General features: G+C 43.8%; 2 protein-coding genes across 2 annotated transcripts; one reads left to right on the forward strand and one right to left on the reverse strand.

The window, feature by feature from the left end:
* The first annotated feature begins 1,885 nt into the window (after positions 1-1,885).
* Positions 1,886-2,911, forward strand: gpr12 (G protein-coupled receptor 12). Its single transcript, XM_073488681.1, has one exon. It carries the CDS (start codon positions 1,886-1,888, stop codon positions 2,909-2,911), a length of 1,026 nt encoding a protein of 341 aa, XP_073344782.1.
* Positions 2,912-7,188: 4,277 nt separating this feature from the next.
* wasf3b (WASP family member 3b) lies at positions 7,189-21,008 on the reverse strand. The gene is made up of 9 exons (XM_073488310.1): positions 20,927-21,008; positions 15,369-15,525; positions 12,770-12,904; positions 12,505-12,658; positions 11,380-11,497; positions 10,843-11,024; positions 10,454-10,729; positions 9,388-9,698; positions 7,189-8,117 (listed from the first exon to the last, which is right to left on the reverse strand). The coding sequence occupies exons 2-9, from the start codon at positions 15,499-15,501 to the stop codon at positions 7,960-7,962; spliced, it is 1,467 nt and encodes a 488-aa protein (XP_073344411.1). The 5' UTR covers positions 15,502-15,525; positions 20,927-21,008; the 3' UTR covers positions 7,189-7,959.
* Positions 21,009-21,921: the final 913 nt, after the last annotated feature.

Here is a 21,921-nt window from a genome sequence, read left to right on the forward strand (position 1 = left end):
GGCAGGGTGTGCTCTCTTTTCTGTGTCCCACAGGTGCGCACTGATGACTCATAGAGCTCAACATCGCCCCTTAGCGGTGCCACCTGGTAGCTGCTCTCTCCCACTGCAACAGGAGCTATTTTTAATCCATTCAGAGCTTAAAGGCAGGTGCTGTGGGAAAAAAAACGCCCACGCACGCAGCCGACATAACGCTTGGTCAGCTCAGCGTGGCCACATAAATGCACATCAACAAGCCACCCATCAGTCCCCCCTCATCAGCAGGGGTGTCTTGGGAGGCAATGCTGCAGGGATGGAGAGATTAGGTAGAGAAGATGGAGGACAGGGGAGGAGGGGGGAGAGGCTGGTGACACACATCAGGGTTGCTGTTAATAGCACAGACGGGACAGGAATAGCAGGGCGTCGCAGGAGGAGAGCGAGTCTCTGCATCCAGCATCTTCATATCTGAAACCCGAGTCGAGCTGCACGAAAATCACTGAAACTCACACTGAGACACCTCAGCAGTCTGAGAGCACTGTGCAGTTTGTTTGAGCTTTATTAGTTGAGGGAGAAATGCTGCAACATGTGGAGAGAGAGCGTGTTTTAAAATAAAAAGAGAATCCAGATTCCTGCACACTTTACGCACACACACACACACACACACACACACCTGTCTTTTGTCCTTGAGACTGCGCGAACCAGACATCCAGCTCTTTAACGGAGTTCAACCTCTCTCTGGAGGTCTAGCCCATTTGGGACTCCTCCTTCATCATCGACCCCCACCCTCCTCCTCACACCTCCTCCTCCTCTTCCTCTCTTCCGCCGCTGCTCCGCTCGCTGCTCCTCTGCACAGCCGCAGTCCACGGCGATGCGCCGTTAGTGGCAGAGCCGCCTCGCGCTCTTTTCTTCTTCTTCTTCCATCATCCTCGCTTTGAGGCAGAGAGGACCAGCATCCCCCTCCCTCTGCACCCTCCACCTCCACCCCCGGGGCTGCGTCTCTGTCCGCCGGCGCCGCCGCACCATCCTTACCAATAACATGGAAATACAAGGCAGCCGTTCTTCCATCTAGACGGGAAGTCTCACCTCACCAGAGTCAAGGTAGGTTCAGATGATCGAGCATCCCCTCACATGCATGGAAACATGCACCCGGTTTTTTTTCCCCTTTCCTTTCCTTTTTTTTTTTTTTTTACCCCCCTCTTCCAGCATCCTTGTGCTGACGTGGAGCAGCCGCTGTGTTGCTCTAATGCAAGGTGTAGAGAGGGTGAAGCAGCACCATATGGCCACCACCACCACCACCACCAGTGTGCGATGCAGGTTTTATTTCCAGCACGGGTGCGGTGTCTTCTGACAGCAGCGTGAATTATTTGCCGGTGCCGGCGGAGGGTTGTCGATATGCTCTCAAGAAATGTGGCCTGAAATTTGCTGCAAAGCCTGCTGTGCTTTTCTGTTATCCGCTTCCATTTGCCTCGTGCATACATTAATAAATAGAGCTGTTCACGTGCAGGCCTCTGTCTTAATAGCCTGAACAGTCAGTGGGTTTAATTCCCAGAGGAAAATACATGACCTGTTAACCGGCTGTGTGGTGTTTCATTATCTATAGAGGGAGAATTAAAGGTTCGTGTTTGCTCCTGTGATAATATAATCTTCAGTATGATGTTAATGTTAATGTTGTGTAATGATTAAAACAGGTGAAAGCAACACAAATCCAGTGGCGTGCACAGCGGTGGGTGGGGGCAGGAGAGAGACGGCCCCCACTGTTTTTGTCTTCAGTGCATGAAATTGTAGAAAAAAGAAAAAAACCTACAGACACGTGTTTCAGATCTATGCATGATCCTCTTTGCATGCCACCAGTGCTGTTACAAACTGAGGTATCATGGTGTGTTTGTGTCCATTTCAGACGGGGGGCACAATGAGTGAAGAGCCAGCGGTGACCCCCAGCTGGCTGACCCCTGACCCCACAGCGTGGGCCAGCGGAGGCGGGGGGCCGATGGACAACAGCACCAGCCTGGGGACGTTTCCGCCGGACTCCCTCCCGCCCAGCCAGCTGCCGCTGCTCGTCAACCCCTGGGACATTGTGCTGTGCTCATCGGGGACTCTGATAGCCTGTGAGAACGCCCTGGTGGTGCTGGTGATCTGGCAGAACCCGGCTCTGCGAGCGCCCATGTTCCTGTTGATCGGCAGCCTGGCGCTGGCCGACCTGCTGGCCGGCCTGGGCCTGGTGCTTCACTTCACCTGTGCCTACTTGCTTCATTCTGACTCGGCCCAGTTGCTGACCGTGGGCCTGGTGGTGGCCTCCTTCTCGGCCTCCGTTTTCAGCCTGCTGGCCATCACTATCGACCGCTACCTGTCCTTGTACTATGCCCTCACCTACAACTCAGAGCGGACGGCGGCCTTCACCTACACCATGTTGGTGCTGCTGTGGGGCCTCTCCCTGTGTCTGGGCCTGCTGCCGGTCACAGGGGTCAACTGCCTAGCAGAGGAGGCCACTTGCAGCGTGGTGCGGCCGCTCACCAAGAACAACATCGCCGTCCTGTCCGTGTCCTTCCTGCTGCTCTTCGGGCTCATGCTGCAACTCTACGTCCAGATCTGCAAGATCGTGATGCGCCACGCTCACCAGATTGCCCTCCAGCACCACTTCCTGGCTGCCACGCCCCACTACGTCACAACGCGGAAGGGCGTGTCCACGCTGGCCATCATCCTGGGCACCTTCGCAGCCTGCTGGATGCCATTCACCGTCTACTCCCTCATCGCCGACTACACATACCCTCCGCTCTACACCTACGCCACCCTGGTGCCTGCCACCTACAACTCCGTCATCAACCCGGTCATCTACGCCTTCAGGAACCAGGAGATCCAGAAGGCGCTGTGGCTGGTCTGCTGCGGTTGCGTGCCGGCCAGCGTGGCCCAGCGTGCACGGACCCCTAGCGACGTCTGACCAAGCAGACCCAGGTGGGAAGAGCGAGGCGCCCTGGGTCAGCTCTGCTCCTCACTGGATGTGTCTGGTGTCAAAGAGAGCAGCAGCAGCAGCGGTGGTGGTGGAGGTCAGGGGACGTGGCGGTGGGCTGTGGCTTCAGGAGATATCGCTGGCGGAGGAAGTTTGGTTGGTTACCCACAGTCCACCTGGATGGATGGCGTCTTTTTCTTTGTTACACTCACCACAGGGCAAGGGTATCTCACTGTCTTCCCCAGCGCAGGCGGCCAGTGCGCGGCCTGCATCCCGTCCCCTCCCGCTCATCGCGTGCCACGCCCTTCCTCTGTCCTGCAGAGCGCTGAGTGCGTCACGTGTCACAGGCGGCCGCTGTATATACAATGTGCATATAGTTAACAGCACTGGAGCTTTGGTTTGACACGTGCTTGTTTTTCTTCTAATAGGGAGGGATTATTAGTTTTTGCGTGCGTGCGTAAAAGCGCACGGCGGATTAACAAAAGCAGTGTGTGCGCGCAGAGGGAGAGGAGAGAGCGGCCGCGGCTCAGTGCGCAGGCATTTCCACATAAAGCCCGTCTGGAGCAGCATCCCGGCGCTCTGCTGCTGCACTCTGAACGTGCGTCGAAAGCTAAACAGCCGCGGTGAGCTATAAATAGACCCCGGCGCTCTCTGATCCGCGCCCTGCGTCCTCCACAGACGCTGAGAAACAAAATCAAGCCGCTCCTTCTTTCTCCTCCTCGCCTCTCCGATCCTTCTCTTGTCTCCCTTTTTTCTCTCTGGATTGTGCGTGAATGTGTTTTAGACTAACCCCCAGGAGACCCCACCAATAACTCCAGATTAACGGGGGCACCAAACCGAATATAGGATATAGGCCTGTCGGATAATGTAACCACGTCCCCTTTCACTTTTTAAATGGAGATTGCTTATGACTTTTTGAATGTCTGGAGATTGTTATATAATGTTTAATTATAATTTATTCGAGAGACCCCATACATCTGATTGATGATAATCTGAAGATAAATCATATCAAATGTATAATCCGTAAATGAAGTTTAAAGGAGATTAATTTAAAGGGGCACTGTGTAGTTTTGGAGAAGAAATTCAAACTCAGAATTTTAATATTTACAATATTATTGAGGTAATAACACCCCATAACTGAGTAAACAAGCTGTTCTCAGAGGGAAATAAGGTCCCCAGAACACTGTTTGAAGCTAGAAAGGTGGCAGGGTCCGCCAAATATAAACAAAGCAAAACAGTATGAGACTGTGTCGTCCTTTAAGGTCAGTTTGTTTATTCAGTTTATTCAGTCATGAAAACAAAGAGAGTTTGTTTATTCAGGTTGTTTAGGCATTAAAAAAATCACTATCTTCTGATTAAAAAAAACCACATAGTGCACCTTTAACACGTTTATAATCAAATCACTGCAAACCTTTTATCAAAAGTGATATTTGAGCGGAAATCTCCTTTATTTGATCTTTTTTGGCCCCTGCAGAGCCTCACACCAGCCACATCATATCTGGTCTGCATGCTAGACTTCAGTGTAATTTGCATGCAACAAGCCCAGATCTCATTTTCCCCTCCTGAGTAGGTCACACAGGGCGATGTGTCATGCTCCCCTGACGTCATCATGACCTCAATAATTTTGTTTATGTACAATCCACCACAGTGCACCGCACACGTGTCGCGTTGAATGAGCTACAATCATCCCAGGATGGTCACCCCTTTCTGGGGAAAAAACAAATGTGAAATTTCTTACCATTTCCGCTGTACAGCTCGGCTTTGATCATGATTTGTACTAATTCAACAGAAGCCCAACAGATCTCAACACCCACCAGCTGCTCTGAGTTAGTGATCCATTAATTTGAGTTTGCGCGCTGATTCCTCGCTCCTTCAGAATCATGTCAGCAATAACTAGCCTGTGATCGGTAGTTATCTTTTAGATGCAAAGCAATACTCAGACAGCAATAAGATCCACGTCCCGCCGTGACTTCTTCCTGCAGAGTCGAGCACCTCGACGGGGCCGCTCGGGTTGGTGGACGTGTTGTAGTGAACGGGCTCGGTGAGCTGCTTCAGTGACACATCATCAGAAAGGGTTAAAACAACTCGCTCCTCAATTTTCTTCTCCCGATCCAAAATCTTTGATCAATCGGGACCTTTAATTTTTTTTTTTTTTTTTTTTTTTTTTTGCATCTGCCTTTTGTGAGCATATGAACCATCCTGAGTGTCGTGAACCTCGAGTCTCGCTGTGTGATCTTCTTTGAGTTGCATGGCCTCTGGGTGTGTGCATGTGTGTATCCGTGTGTGTGTGTGTGTGTGTGTGTGTGTGTGTATGTCTGTGATCCAGCAGCTCAGCAGCAGACCATGATCTGGCTCCTTGTGTCGTCAGCCGAGACAGAAGGGAGAGGTCAAAACAGGAATAAGACTTCCTGTTGACCCCCATCATGACCTTTTGATGATAATGCTGCCAGTCTTCCTGTCAATTCTGAGAGAAGTGGCCTCGTTATGTGTTTGTAGAGCTTTTATTGAGGACTGATAGGACTTAGAAGGACCTGGACGCTCCAGCACTTCAAGCCAAAGTGAGAGGGACTCTGAACGAACTGGGATCCTAGTCCTGCTGTGTGTTTTCTGTCTCCTCTATATCACTAATATTCTACTTAAAAATCAATCTAGTCTGGTCGAGGCAGGCGTCCGATAAGTGACCTCTGAATGAATCTATGAGCTAAAAAAGGCCGCGTCCAATTACACAGATAATGCTTCTTCTTTGCTTCCTTGCTGCCTCCCCTCTCGGTCAGTCTGATGGAGGCATTTAAGGAGCGTCTGGCCTCCAGATCACCAGTTGGGATGAGTAAGGAAAGCAGAAGAACAGCATTTTCTAAGCATTTGGATGCAGCCTGTGTATGTGAACTTGTGCACAGTGTCAGACTGAATCCTGGCGTTATTCAATGAGCACCAACAGGTCAGTCTGGCACATCAGACACCATCACAAACTCTTATTCCTTTACCTTTGGAGAGAAGTCTATTTTGTTATATTCATTGAAAAGTTCTATTTTTTTCCACTTTAGTCTGGCCTGAATTTGTTTGTCAGATTCTGATGTTGTACAATATAACGGCGCTGTAAAAGCCTTTTTTCTGAATGTAGTAATAATCACGTTGTTTAAACTGATATCCCCCTCCTCTTGACTCATTTGTTTGTGTAAATACGGCATGCTGAAGAGGAGGGACTTTAAAAACCACCGTGCATGGTGCTACCAAAGCAAACTATAAAGGGACAAGTTGGGTTGCACCATCTTTTTTCGAATGACATTTCTCCACCTCGGCTGTTAATGTAGAGTTTCTTCTTCCATCGGGTTCCTCGCGTCAATATGCACCAGTTTGTAAAGGACGATCGAGAGGATTTGGCTACACAGATGGGGGATGTGTGAGGGTAAAAAAAAAAAATTGGTAAACAACTCTTTCTGCTCTCTCTGATTGATTTATGTTTTCCTCTCGTGCCGCCAGCAGCAGCATTGTCGGGATTTCCATGGTCGAACAGGTGTGAACAAGGGCTTTGTATCCAAGAATAGTAAATGACTGTGATGTTGGATGTAATACTTCTCTGTATACACGCACCTGTTAATCTATTGAATGGTGTATTAACACAAAGGAAAGGGTTTGTTTTTGAGAAAATGTGTAGCCAATGTCGAGGAGGAGGAGGAGGAGGAGGTGGCGTCTTTACGATGGTAACTAATCTAGAGCTAAATATCAAAACACTTAAGGGCCTGTGAGTGCGTGTGTGTGTGTTGTGGGGTGGGGAGGGGGTCGGATGTCGATGGGAGGACGCCACAGTAACAGCATCTTGTGTAGACGTACGCGTAGTTTTCAATGTGAAATGCACTTTATTTTTTTGGATGAAAATGGCACAACAAATTTAAGTATCTGCAAAATGAAACGTATAGACGATAATCAACATGCACTAACTTAACTGAGATATTGTAAAAAACAAAAACAAGAAAAAACAAAAAAACATTTGTGTGAACGTGGTGTCTATTTTTCCAAGGTGTTAGTTGTACTTTTTATTGCTTTGGTTTGTTCACTCAACTGAGAGATCTTGTTAATTTTGTATTAAAAACAAACGTGCTGTGCATAAAAACTCCTGCCTCGACTAATTTGTTCATCCCCTCCTGTTTTTTCTTCTTGTTTCCCTGGCAACCCCCATCTTAGCTGTTCTGTTACCATGGAAACTGACGTGTGTGTCCCTTCATGTATGGCGACAGTGGGAGCAGTGAAGAGACAGGGCAGCCGTGATCCTTCATTCATCATTTTATTTTTCTCTGGGTCAAAGGTTACAGAGCTCACACTAGCATATACATGACCCCAATCCCTCCCCTCCCGTACAGCAGTGATCGATTGCAGACGCAGATGGCTCAATCAATTCTCATATTTATGATCAATAAGACTTTTTACATCCATCCTCAACACAGCACTTCAACAGCTCTCCCCATTCACTCCCTCAGCAGCCAGGATCCATTTAATCAACGACTGCAGCCTCCACCGAGCTCGTCCGTCACTTACAGTTATGTTAAAAACTCACCTCATGATCTATGGCAAGTGTTTCAGTAAAAACATTAAAAAAAGACATTGGTTAGCTCAAGAGGAAAGTTTCTAATTCTTCTAATGCTCTCAAGCTTGGACTATACATGAATTAAGCACCTTCACAGGTAGTCTATAGTGTTATAACAGGTAGAGAAACAGCCACTGGGGTGTATTCACAATGCTCTGAAATATATGTTAATGTCTCACAGAGTGGTCAGCGTTACAGTAAATTACTAGTGTCTTTACAGTGTTTATGCATCTTGAATACACCCCCAGAATTCCAGTTTTGGACCATTCAGCTTATATCAACCTACAGCATGTGATTGTGTGTAGGTGTAGTGTGTGTGTGTGTGTGTGTGTTTTCAGCAAACAAGTGTGTGACAACCTGTGTGCGTGGTAAGGTAGGCATTCATTCAAGTGAGTGTGAGATCGACTGGTCGTGTGTGTGTGTGTGTGTGTGTGTATCTTCAGTGGTTCGATGTGTGTTAATCCGACCAATCGTTCTCCTCCAACTCGGAGTCGTCCTCGGAGTCGGAGTATTCCACAGCGATGCGTCGCGACAGGATGGTGGCCACATCGTTTCCGACCGGCTCCCTCTTGGCCTGCTGCTCCTGCTGCTCCTGCACCTTCTTCAGCTGGATGCCTGCAGGAAAATATGGGATGTAAAGATGTGTTTTTAACAGACACAGTGGCTCTTAAAATGCAGTTAATAGTATCAAAAATGGGTTAATTCAGTAACAATTCATAATAAGGATCATTAATAAAACGTTATAGTTGATTAAACTTAAGTTACTAGCTTTCCACTGTTAGGAAACAATGAAATTCTTTATAAACCATTTATTAAGCAATTGTTTAGTTAGAAATAATGTTCCTAATACTTTGTATACTAAACACTGTAGTTCATCACATTATTTGGATAGCCATTATAAAAGGTATGTATATAAACCTTTAATATTCCTTCATAAAATGGTTTATCAAGCATTTCATTGTTTGTTAACAGTGAAATAACTGTTTAATTAACTATAAATGTACCATTCATTTATCAGGGTAATTATAAAGTGTTATGCCAGATTCCGATTCCTTGATAAAATCCGAAAAAAACAAAAGCTGAGTATCAAAAAAATTACGGAACCCTCTGTATTTGAACGTTTTAGCTTAAATACAAGGTTTGTTTAGCTATATACAAGTCAAATTCAAGCACTTTCAAAGCCTTTATCATCACATCTAAATTGCCGCAGTGCAGAGACAAAAAAAATGACTTCAGGAGTGTTTCATTTTTAAATATTATTTAGATGAAACACCAGATTATGTTGATGTTGTTCGGAGTAAATTAGATATAACTAAATGATGGATAAGTAAAGTGAAAGATGTCTGTGAACGTTCACATAACTGTTGCATTGTAAAGCTGCTCCCTCGGTCTAATTTGTCCTATCAGGGTCAAGAACAGAGGACGATTACAACTGACAGTTCAGTTTCACTTTATAATAACCATCATTAACGAATGGTGAATTTATAGCTAATTAACCTTTTTTCATAATTATTTCCCTGTTTGCAAACAATGAAAATAAGCTATTTATTCATTGTTTTTTTTCCAAATGTTAGTGTATGTTTGATTGATTTACAATGATTTCACTAGAGATTTAACAAAAATGTTATCCCTACTTACTAATTTCGAAACCATGCCTTTCCCCTCCTTCGAAGTTTGTCATTAATTTAGATCACTTTGTAGAGATCTGTTTTTACTTCGACAATAAAAGGTTCTATTTATGTAATCAGTGTAAAAAAATATTTTTTTATCTGCACTGTATAAGTGCTATCACAGTTATAGGTTGTTTGTAATATAAATGAACACATATATACATTAATATGAAACATCTTAATGGGCACACATACACACAGACTACAGCTCTTACCCATACGTATAGCAGCCAACAGATCACTGCGGGCATCGTTGACCACAGTGGCCTCAGCAGGTGCAGAGGACATCTTGTGGGTTGTGAAGTGGGAGGCACCAGCTGGAAGGGGAGGAGGTGGGGGACCAGGGGGAGGTGGAGCTGCATGGGCTCCAGATACAGGTGGCGGAGGCGGAGCATAGCCACCGGCACCAACCATTGGCCCAGGAGACATCGGACCTCCTGGAGGTGAGGCAAAGGCAGTCTGGGCAGAAGGGATGAGAGGGGCTGGAGGTGGGGGAGGGGGACCGGTGTTGGCATAACCATCCATACTGCAGGAGAGAGAAAATGAAAGAGAATAAGTAGAGTTGACAAACATTATAGCAATTTGTACTACATAGAAAGTACATTCTTCAGGGTTTGAAAGCATAAAGACTTGACCCACTAGGTGGCAGCATTAGCTCAGAGTTTATGAGTGGATTAAGTATCATTTGATTATGGATGAAGGATAATGGACATTGTACCCTCTCCTCTGACCCCATACTGGTTGATATGTATATGAATTGTATGTGATGAGTTTTTTTTAAATATATATATCACGTTTTGTTGCCTGTTATTAGTGAAAAATCAGAAAATTATACATAAAAAAAACGCCTAAACTTAAATGAGTCTCATCCCCAGGAAATCATCATCTTAATTGCTATAATTGTAATTGCGAAAATTAAACTCTACAGAATTCCTTTATACCCACAGCAATCTATGTATATTGTCCCTTTGTTTATTTTACGGAGAGTTAATTTGGCATTGATTGTACATTATGATCACAATTATTTAATTCTTGCTCATTTCGATGCCAGGAGACAACAAACAAATATGAAGACAGGATTGTTTCATTTCAAATGTTAAAGATTTTTTGGTTTACATGAGTGATTGTTTAGATGAAACAACAGATTATGTTAAAAATTAAGCAATTTACAAGGAGTAAATCAAGACTACTCCCAACCTTGAGACCTTGAATGAAGCCTGAAGTTTGTAATACAGCAATAAGAACACGTGAAAAATGTGTCACTCTGTTCTGTATGTTTACCTGTAGTCCATAGGTGGAAGAGACATGGAGCCCCCGTTCATTGCCTCAGAGGGTGGAGGAGGCAGTGGGACCTGGTGGTGGTGAACGCGGCCCAGTGTCCCACCCTGATAGGCCATCATAGCTCTTCCTCTACTCTCGTGTTCACCTGCACCGCGGGGGCCGTGCCCTGCAGCCATCTGGGCAGCCAGGATGCTGGGCGGCGGGCCGGAGTAGGTGTGGGCGTGGCCGGCATGGTTCATGGAGTTGGGGTAGTGGAGCTGATCAGCACCGTGTCCCCTGATAGAGAGAATGGGAAGGTTGAAGAGAAGGAGCCAAAAAATTAAATATAGAAATTATGCAAACATTAAATGTTTCTTAGAAGAATCAGGAACATTAAGCAGTGATCGTACCTGTTCTCTGGTGACATCGAGCCCTCAGAGGAAGCCCCTCTGTCTCGGTGTATGGTGTGTCGATGGTCCGGCCTCAGCTCTTTGTCCAGAGCCATCATGTTCCACTCCTGCCGACGGTTCCTTGCCTTTCGAACCTTCTTCACCTCCCTCTGTAGCGTCCCATCCACACAACGCCTCTGCTCCTAAGACAGAGAGACAAAGAGAGCATTTAGGCCATTTTGTTTTGTTAAAATCAACCTCTTGATGTCACTTTAAGGGCTGGTTTCCCTTTACTGTGTTTTTTTTTTATATACAAGAAGAAGAATAAAATGAGTTCCAGTGGGAAGTAACATATTTTGTGGCATGTACCGTGACGGAATGTTAGAAACTGACCTCATAATAATATTTGGTTACTGATTCTTCTATTTCTGAAAATCCGGGAAAGAAAAGTGCACGACTTGCAGGCAAGTTTAATCTCTAAATCTGACCAAAATAAACTGTAATTGTACATTAAAAGATGTCATGATCTGTGAGAGATACTTGTAGAGAGACTTGTACCTTCTGCTTCCTCTTCTCTTTCCTCTTATCCTCTGTGTCCTGCAGCATCTTCTCCTTCCACAGGTCAAAGAAGTAGGAGGGATCGGTGTAGAACTTAAGTGCTTCCTTGTGATCATCCCTACACAAACAGACACCAAGAAGGTTATACAGGTGGGAAATGTCTTTGTAAAGAAAATGGCATGAAGCAGAGTCAGATACAATAAAAATACAGTGGGCTCAGTGTGGGAAGACTAAGTTGGGTATAAAACATGTGAGACTATGAATATTGCAAAAGTGGAGGAGGCTGATGGAAGTAAAATGGGTGAAATTATGCTGCATTTTATGACAGAAGTAACATAACAGGAAATGACAGGATGAAGGAGTGAAAAGGCAGAGAGATGGGAAGACTGGAGAAAGGGAGAGAAAAGTGTGCTATGTAGTCAGGTTTAGCAGTTGGATTCCCATCGGACTCCGCCATGCTAAATATGTAATGCACCCAAAGTACTGGAAAGCACAGTGGATAAAAGCAGTTACCAAATAGCAGCAGGAAATAGCACGAAATGTGCTGTTTCATTGTGAATGTAGGTCAGAAATGAGCCAAAAGGGTCAAGAACAGTGGATAACTGTAAGTATTACTGTCAAAGTTATAAAGTAGAAGGCATTATTTTAATTGAAGCCATTTAAGATCCAATGTTTGTTCTGTGTTTCGCATCATGAAACTGGATAGGGTACAATTGCTTTTCTTGTATGGTATAGTTAAAAATGAGTCAAGAAATGTTAGAATTTTGTCTGCAGTCATTATTTTAAACTATTTAATTTTTCACATTTTCACATTTTGAGAGCTTTACTCTTTCTTTAGCCAGGAAGGTCCCATTGAGATACAACATCTCTTCTTCCAGGGAGTCCTGCTCAATCAAATACTATCAAATACTTTTTGGCCAAAAACACACTCAACATGCAGCACTGAGTGACTAGCATTCAAGGTTGTGATATAATTTCACTATTAAACTCCTTGTCAATGTTTGAAAACTGCGTTGGGAGAAAAAGCAAAAGCTCTTGATTGAAAAGTGACTTATTAATTCTGTAAAATATGGTTGTGATGAAGCTGGAGTGTTTAGTGAGTGTGCGTGCATCATCAACACTGACCTGTAAGTGGAGAGGATGTTGAGTGGTGGAGGCTTGTCGCTCAGGTTGTACATCTCTCGGACAGGAATGGGCACACTGCTCTTGGACACCACCTGCTGGTCCTGAGTGGTGGAGCTCTTGAAGGCTTTCCTCATGTTGATGTCTTGTAGCGAAACTGAGAACATAAAAGGAGGAAGAGGAGGAAAAATGAGTGGTGAAATGACTGGTTTACTGAGAGAATAAACAAATAAACAATGGACAATGAGACCTCTAACATCTGACTCACCTTCTTCGACGGTGGAGTCCAGCTGTGTGACCTTGACGGCCAACCGGTCAATGCGGTCCTGAAGGGAGCTGGCACGCAGATAGAAGGTGTTGGCCTCTTTGAACAGCTCACCGAATATGTCCTCCGCATGTTTACCTGAAAAGGAACAGTGGAAAGAGACAGAGACGGGAAATTTGAGAGAAAGATGGAGACTTGTAATCATTATCTGGAGCCAAGTAAATCTCCACAGAGACTGAGGTCCAATCAATACAAGGGTAATGTGACACAATGTGGGGGCTTGAGAGAGTGCGGGAAATTGCATCTCATACAGCTCTATATAGAAACATTCCTCATTAATAAATTAAACTGCACCGACAACAGAAATCCTACAACATGTACCTCATTCTTACATTAATCTAGTGTTGGTGTTTAGTGACTAAAAGTAGAATATGGCAATATTTCACACTCTTAAACACTTGTTTACAAGAAGAAAAGGGGTAACTACATCATTATTCATGAACCCGTGGCAACCATCCAGATGTTCACACATATGGACTCAAAGATCTGAGAAACAACAGACTGGTCATTGTGAACAGAGCTTCAATACATCCCCTATTGCAAGCTGCCAAGACTAGAAGTTTCCTTGATGGCAATATCCAAATGTGTTCATTGATTTTACATGAATTGTACACTCATAGTGGCATTACAAACCATCAGTGAAATCCTCTTCAAAATAGTAAATCTGCATTTAAATAATAAATAAAATCAAATAAAATACAAAGAGAACAATACCACAAATGTCAACTAAAAATAAAGAGGGTAAGGGGTAATTAATCAAGGGTAATTAATGCAAAATATAACTGATGCACAGGAGTTAGTGCTTGTTTAGAGAGTCAGGCAAGATGGTTGTCACTTGGGTCCTGTACGTTGTTAAATCAATACAAGCCCTATTGGTAAATGTTTGTCATTCATATAAGACATAGTGTGTAAGGTGGGTTTCGCCTTTAAACATTCACAGCCATGTGATTTTTTCAGTACTTACACATCCTTAAGAACTGACGGCAGGGATGTCACAAGCCAGTAGCTCATTAATGTAACACAACAGATAAACATCAGCCACTGCTAATTGGTGAATGTCATCATCTGGTTTGCTGATAGGCTGATAGCAGTCAACAAGGTAACATCGGCTGATACCATTGCTTGGTCAATGAATTGGTGCCTCCCTATTGAATGTTAAAAATGTTGTTTTTGTTTCAACTCCAATTCACACGTGTGTTCCTAACCCTGTATTTTTGGGAATAAAGAACCCTGACATGGGGTTCAGTAGGGGCTGGAGGAGGAAGTAACATGCATTAAAAGTTTTAAGTGAAAAATTACTGTTAGCTCAGGGTTAATGAAGCTATAACTGAGGCTGAGGGGACCCTAGCCCAGGGCTAATGTTTGTAAAAGGCTTTTTACTACAAGATTGCAAAATTCAGCAGTGCTGAAATGGAAAGACATGGATAAAAAAATATCTTCCCTGAATGTCAACAGGTTAAAAATCCACCCAGAATAGTTTCAACACTGCTCTAACACTGATTAATTATAGAGCACTGTGTAAAAAGGTTGTAAGGCATACAAACACAAGCTGAGGGCTATTTGTGTCCCTCCTGCTGACAGGAAGGGCTGCAGGAAAAATATTTAGAGGAAGGAAGAATCTCAGATCCGGCATGCTGAGACCAGTCAACTCTGACCTCTCCTGAGGATTCTTATGGTCCTCTTGAACACACACATGTGCACACAGACATGCAAAGTGTATGTAGCCTGTAGATAGACCACTCCAGGCCTGCGTGGGCATTTATATATAGACCCCACAGCTGCTGTTGAAAGGCCCACTCCCAACGCAGGAACTTGACACAATAAGAACATGGATATGACTGGGAAAGAGACTGTTTTAAATTAATGCCACTGAGCTTCAGAATGAACTTTTTTACACAGTCATTGTGAGGGAGGGAAAATGGGTGCAGCTGAGGATAAACAGGCGAGGGGAACTGTCAACTGACAACACATAGCACAGTGTTGACGGGTTATGAAACAAGGACATGGGAATGGAAGATGGATGGGAAAATACATGCTGTACTTACTCTGTCTAATGCATTTACAGTGAGCATAACAATCAATATAAAACAGTTCTGCATGCAAACAGAGTTAACACACACCCATCCGGTCACGCAAACACACACAGACTTAAACACACACAGTCTGTGTGCACACAGCTGTCCACGTAAGTTCATTTTTGCAGAGCTTTCTAAAAGGATTACATTTCAACCCTCCGTGTTCCAGTCTGCTGTAAGTCTGCTGCTACCCCTGTGACCCCAGGCCCTGTAACCATGACAACCCCAAATCAATCACAGCTTCAGGATTAATGATGAAAGCATGTGATCTTGTCCTGCCACAAAGAGGCTACACACACTGTAGACTGTCGTCATGCTCAAGTTTCTGGTGTTAAGGCCTCAGGGTGCTGTAGTTTCAGTCTGTTTTTTAATGTTACACAAAAACCTCTATTTGTGTAGCGGCTGTTTTCTCATCGCAAAGGGCGACATTGTGTGCATGTGTTTGTCTACGCGGGTGTGTGTCTTACTCAGGCTGCTGAGCTGACGGATGATGGCAGAGAGCGTGTTGTTCATCACACACTCCAGCTCGCTGCCGATGCCCTCGGGGAGCTCCCCTCGGCAGAGGTGACGGGGCTCGATGTTCCTCTTCACCAGCGGCATGGCGAGGCCTCACACCGACACACACTGCAGGGAAACACAGGGGGCAAAGACACACTGGTTTAGAAACTGGTGGCTGGATTAAAGAGACTTAAATCAGAAGAACAGATGCTAGCCAGATGCTTCTGACCCACTGACCACAAACACACTCCACTGGACACTGTATCTGCCATAGAGCTGGGATAAACATATATCAATATATATATAGAGAGAGACTGTGACAATATAATAATATGACAACATAAAAATATAGTTTTAATCAGCTAAAAATCTTTTAAGTATCAATTTATTTGCTGATTACTTTCTCAATTAATTGATGAATCATTTATAAAATGTCAGGAAACCGTAAAGATTTCCTGGAGCCAAATTTGACACATTGATATTTACATTATTGTTTGTTTAGTCCGATCAACTGTCCATAACTCAAAGATAGTAGAGCCCGACTGATACTCGACCAATGTTGACACCGATATTAGATTATTGATATAAACCTGCCAACATACACACATTTTTGACAATGATCCCCCAAATGAGGTTATCAAACACTTGTTACAAAGTCAATTTTACTGATGACATCAAATTAAATAATTATAAATTATCATCAGCATCTTTTCCTGCATTATAATCTCTAAAAGAAAGTTTTCATTCGTTTTTCATATTTTCATATTTTGTCAATGGAGAAACTGGATTTTTTTGGGGGAAAAATTACTTGAACAGAAAATAATAAGAAAATGTATCAGCCTGATACATATCACACATAGCTAGTTTAGATTAAATATTGCACAAAGCACCAATAATTATTTTTTTTATTCCAGGGCACTGACTTGAAATGTCAAAGCTTGTGTCAGCATTTGTCAGCATCACCAAGCTGTAATTTATGAGTGATGATGGCGAACATGAAGGCAAAGTTATGGCCGAATGCAATCACCTGCTGCAAGTCATGTTCTCTTTATAAATGAATGTGCATAAACATCATGTCGGTGCAGTTTTTTTTATGCAGCTGTTTTTGTTGTAATAAGAGACAGCCTTTAAATGATATATTGTCACAGAAATAATTGCGATAAATGACATTACTGTCATTTTAAGAGCATTCTATGAATATCGATAAGTATATAAGATAGGATTTCAAGGTACACTGTGGTATGAAAATTGATCGTACCGTGTACATTTGCTTATCAAGGTATTAAATCTACAGTGTTAGTGTTGTTTATACACATTTGAAGTTCATATCAAGTTTCATCTCTGTCAGGACATAATCTCTTTTTTAAAATTATAATAAAGCGTTCATTCAACCAAAAATATCCTTCTGTTTTCATCCTTCAAGGCTCATTGTAACTCATAATAACAGCCGTGACATTTTCTGAAATGATTATCATACCGTGAAAATCTCATACCAATGCAAACGTACATGTTGTAATGTATATTCAACCAAAGAAAACACGGGTGAGCCGATGGCCAGAAAAGCAACAGTGATGACCAACAGTGTCCCAAAGCCAGAAGACTTGTGGCAACCAGCAGAGAGATTAAAGCATTAGGGATGAGAAGATACAGGGTGCCAGCTAATCCCAGACCAGCTTGTCACTGGCCCAGCTGGAACCCTGACACAAACAGAGATTCATGGATATGGTCAGATAAACACCAAAAAACGCAGGAAAAGATGGAGCACGCCAAACGGGAATTTACATAAACGAACACACTGTTGCTGAACAAGAAAAAACACCTGAAGTGTAAGATGCATACAGCTTCACATAGACACATTTCCCCTCATGTTGACCATCTAAATAAAACCCTCATTAGCTTTGATCAGACGCTCTAAACTCTGTAGTTCAAAGGACTACAGACAATTACTCAAAGCGGGAGAAATCCCAGGGTGCACCAGAGCAGCCATCTTATCATTGCCTCTTCCTGCTTCCTGTTTTTGTGGTCTCAGCCTGGCTCCTGTTTCCTGGTCACATCTCTCCTTCCTGTCTCGACACTTGGCCAGAACAATACAGCTATGGCTCAAGAAGCAACCGGGAAGACAGATGGAAACGTGCACACACCCTAACCATCTCAACACAATATGTTAGATCTGTCAATCAAATGGTCCACCCTTAATTGCAGTTCCAGAGTTTCTTTTTTTACTGTGCAGCTACGCCAGAAATAACAAAATCACTTCAGAGAACAGCAGGTTGGACAGACACAGGAGCTCTGGCAGTGCGACAGAAGGCTAATAATAGCTGACAGGTACTGGAAATACAGCTCATATTTTTTAACCTTGCAGATATTCATTTATAATCAAATTTCTTTTGATTTTGATACGTTTTTTAGGGTCTCCTAAGTGGCTTAAAATATTTTTATAATTATCTCATGGGAGACAAAAAATAAGGGTGTGTTGAGGTTACATCTTCAATACAATAAATTCACCAACGAAGCAAGTGGCAGTGCTATGCTATCAGTGCCCTAGCAGGAAACCACTGTAATTACAGATCGTGTCATTCCAGCTGTCCAAGACCGAAAAGAGACACTTCTGCTCACTGAGGCCAATTCCCACCAGCCGAGTCCTCATCTGGCCCCGTTTTCTCAGCTAGCGACCCCCTGCAAACCCCAGCGGCCTCACGCCAATAAGAGAAAACAAAGGGTAAAATTACACCATCATGTGCTGCCACAAAGGACACTGAATACATTCAATAAGGTCTGGTTTTGGAGCCAAAGAGCTCCTCGGATTTAGCCGTCTACATAAACATTTTGGAAACACTGTGCCTCTTATAGGATTGGACTGGATGAGAAGGAGGTGATGCAAATGAGAAGATTGCATGTTTTTGCTTTTACTGTCTGGCTGGCATGACAATCACATCAATGAGGCGAAATAATGAGCGACTGGGGGCAGGCAGGAGGAGGGAGGAGGGACGGGCCGTGTCTGCTTGTGAGAAATGAGGGGAAAGTGGAGGGTGCATGAGAGAGAGAGACACCAAAACTGGGATAAGACAGACAAGAGACAGTGAATGAGACAGTGTGTGAGAGAGTTGTGTGTATCATTAAGAGGTGGACAAAGTGTGTGTTTATGTGTTTGTGTGTGTGTGAGGGGAGAAAGAGAGTATTGGGGTGGGGGGAGGGGTTGGAACAGGGACCTCGGGGAAGCCACTGAAAGGTTCCCGGGACAATAGAGCTCCGTTCACACGGCAACAGCGCTAGCTCTCCCATGCATCCTCACCCCTCCTCCTCCTCCTCCTCCTCTTCGACCTTCTTTAAGGCCCCCTGTACTCTTGCAATGAAAGCGTAGCAAGCAGGCGCTCCTCCTCCTTCATCCACCACTCGCTCGGGGAGAAAGACAGGGGCAAAAAAGGGAGAGTAATGTCTGAACATCTCACCCAAACACCACAGAGGATTGCATTAGCGTATGCTTTCAAACATAGATTCTCACTCTCAAATCCTTTTTCTGATGTGTGTGGATGCTTAATTTATTACATCTCAGCATGCACACGGAGGCATTCAGGCATGCAAATGGTTACAAACACATCAGGTAGCCTCTCAAATGTCTCATTAGCAGTGTGTAAATAGTCCCATCAGCAGCAAAAATGTCTTTGATCGTCAGAAGGGTGACATTCAGGCTGCACTCAGGGTGAAAAACACACTCCCCCTGTGACTCCTGCAGGATGCCCACATCTCTACGCCAACACGCACAGATTCAAGAGGCCTTTACTACAGATGTGAGAACTCCATTAAGATCTGAAAGGGGAGTCATTAGCAATTTATGAGCCGAGTACAGCTTCTTGTGTTGCAGGCTGTTCTGCTTGTTCTGACGTTATGAATAATGCAAACTGGATTACGTCAGGTCACACTGCCCTAAATATGACGTAAAAAAAAGAATTCTGCTGTGTGACACTGTGCCTGTCCAAGAACGGACCAGTACTACTCAGGGGCAGCCGTGGTTAAAAATTCATGGTACTGTGCCTGTGAAGAACTAAAAGTGTCTACAGCATAGTAAATCCAGAGTAGGACAGGAAGCTTTGCCATAACTTTAACCGTCTTCTTAGTAGCCAAAAGGCAGAGTTTCTGTTCGGGCTGGGCAATAATTAAATAATACTGATTACTGACTTTCAGCAAAATCATAACGGGATGATATGATCTTATCAATCTCTCATTATATAAATTTATGTTGTCAAAATTAATGATTCAGAGCAAACTGCGATTAGAAACTAGCGCTTTTTTTATGCCTGAAATGTTCATTTTTGATTGCTTTGACATCACTTTAATAATGTAATAGGTGATTTTGCATATTAATGCCATATTGTGACATACATTGATATCTGAAGATTTCCAGTGTATTCAACCATACAACCCTGCCTTAATCTGGAGTAAATCTGGAGGATTACTCTCAGTCAAAACACTGACTTTTTAATGCAAACATGACCCCAAGTTGTCATAATCCTAATGGTGATACAATGGGATAATCAGCTGATTCATTCATCCATTAAACTAATTGATTCATGGCCATAAATGGTTTGCTTTTCTCCTTTTTTGGGAGCCGTTTATCAGAATAATTAAGAAATATGAACTCTAACCATTTCTCACTTTGAGGTCCATGTTTTGCATTTGTTTTGAGTTAAATTGACCATTTCATAGATGAGATTACTCAATAATTAATGAATCTAAAATGTGGTCGGTTCATGATTAATAGCTGCAGGCTAGATAATGGTGATATGCCATGAATGTACGGTAAAATGACATTATAATATCAGTATCTACTGTATAACGAAGTTGCCACCATTTATATTAAATCATTCAGCATGGATTTCAGGTTAAATATCATCACATGAATGTCATGCTCAAGTTACCATAACGTATTATATTGGCGTTTCATGTCTTAAAACTCCCTATTTCTCCTCCTCACACACACACACACACACACACACACACCCTTTCTCTCTTGCCCACAGGCTGATGATGATACACGCACGGACACGCACATTCAGAGGAACACACACACATACACACAGGCGTAAACTAATGGCAACCGCGATCAATCACTGTTCCGCACCGTCGCTTCCCGTTACTGATGGACTGACCCACATCTGTTCATCTACCTCGGTTCCCGTGGATTTCTGTCCGTTTTAATCTTAAATCCAACCTGCCGATTTATGCATAGGTTCCCTAATAAACTGATTAACACGCCTGGGCACAACCAACATCATTTATCTGGTCAAAGTTACCCGGCAGCGGCTAAAATACAACATTCCCAAGGCAGGTTTCGGCTATGGAGAGTCCGTTTATTATCCTCAACTGGGGGTCCGCTCCAACTGACCACTTGGTTAGCTAGCTTATGTCCAGTGGTCGAGTTATTAGTTTGGACAAATGAGGCTACAGTTAACAGAAATAGCCACAGAAATTGAATCGTCTAGATAAAGGGTATTAATAGTCGTTGTAAAAAGTATCATAAGACCCTCACCAGCACTTGAAATATTAGAAGAATCCAGCCCGTCCGCATGTCCCGTTAGATACTCCCATTAGCTCTTCCATCCTGTGTCCCCCAGCCCGTCTGGCCACTCCGGGGAAAAATCCTTTGAGGACAGGGTCACGCCCACCGGCCACGTCAACCAATCATATCTCAAAGCAGGGGCTTTAACACATGAAGGGCGTTCATATTAACCAATAGCCTCTCTCGAACAGAATGATTGACAGGGAGACTCCCCAGCTCGAGAGCGGTGCTGCGAATGGAGGAGGCGGGGCCACGGTTGGGCGTTGCTGAAGAGCTTAACGGGGTTTCTTTTTTTAAGCAACTGGGTCCCATTCCCTGTCAAAATGACTGGGGGTTTAAATTCTGAGTCTGTGGGGATTTTGTAGACTCGAAGATCTAGTTAAGTGACGAGTAAAAGCAGAAAACTGCGAGCTAGAGAGATTTTTAGGGGGTTAGTAACATGCTTCAGGCAGTGATGCTGAGAAAGAGCTGGGATAGTATTGTGTAACAGACTGAAATAGATGGGCCAGCATCCTGCAGGAAGAGCTTCAATAAGTGGACTTGCTAAATTTAGATCCGAGCTTACTCTCCCAGGTGTGTTTGTAGACAAAAACAGTCTGAAGGAGATGACAGTCATCAAAGCAGGGAAAGGGAGCAGAAAATAGTCTCTATAGACTGGTAGACTGGGTTTGGTCCATTCGAAAGGGAAAGGGAGTTTTAATATTGAAGATGCAGTTCTATTCTAAGGGGGGAAGCCACATCTTGCGTTTGTTACACAGCTGCCAGTTTAACATATATAATTGATTTAGCCATGAATACCGAAGCACACATGAATGTGTCATGAAGCGGGGGCAGTTTAGACAGAAAAAGGCTACGTTGGCACACTTGGACTTCACAGCAAATGCACGACTTTTCACTCCAAGCCTGAAGTTCTGTACATGTAAGAGAGATTTTTGAGAATTGTCATTTTTCAAAGAAAAGATGCC

The sequence above is a fragment of the Pagrus major genome, chromosome 19 (assembly GCF_040436345.1).
Source record: "Pagrus major chromosome 19, Pma_NU_1.0".
In the NCBI taxonomy this organism is placed as follows: domain Eukaryota; kingdom Metazoa; phylum Chordata; class Actinopteri; order Spariformes; family Sparidae; genus Pagrus; species Pagrus major.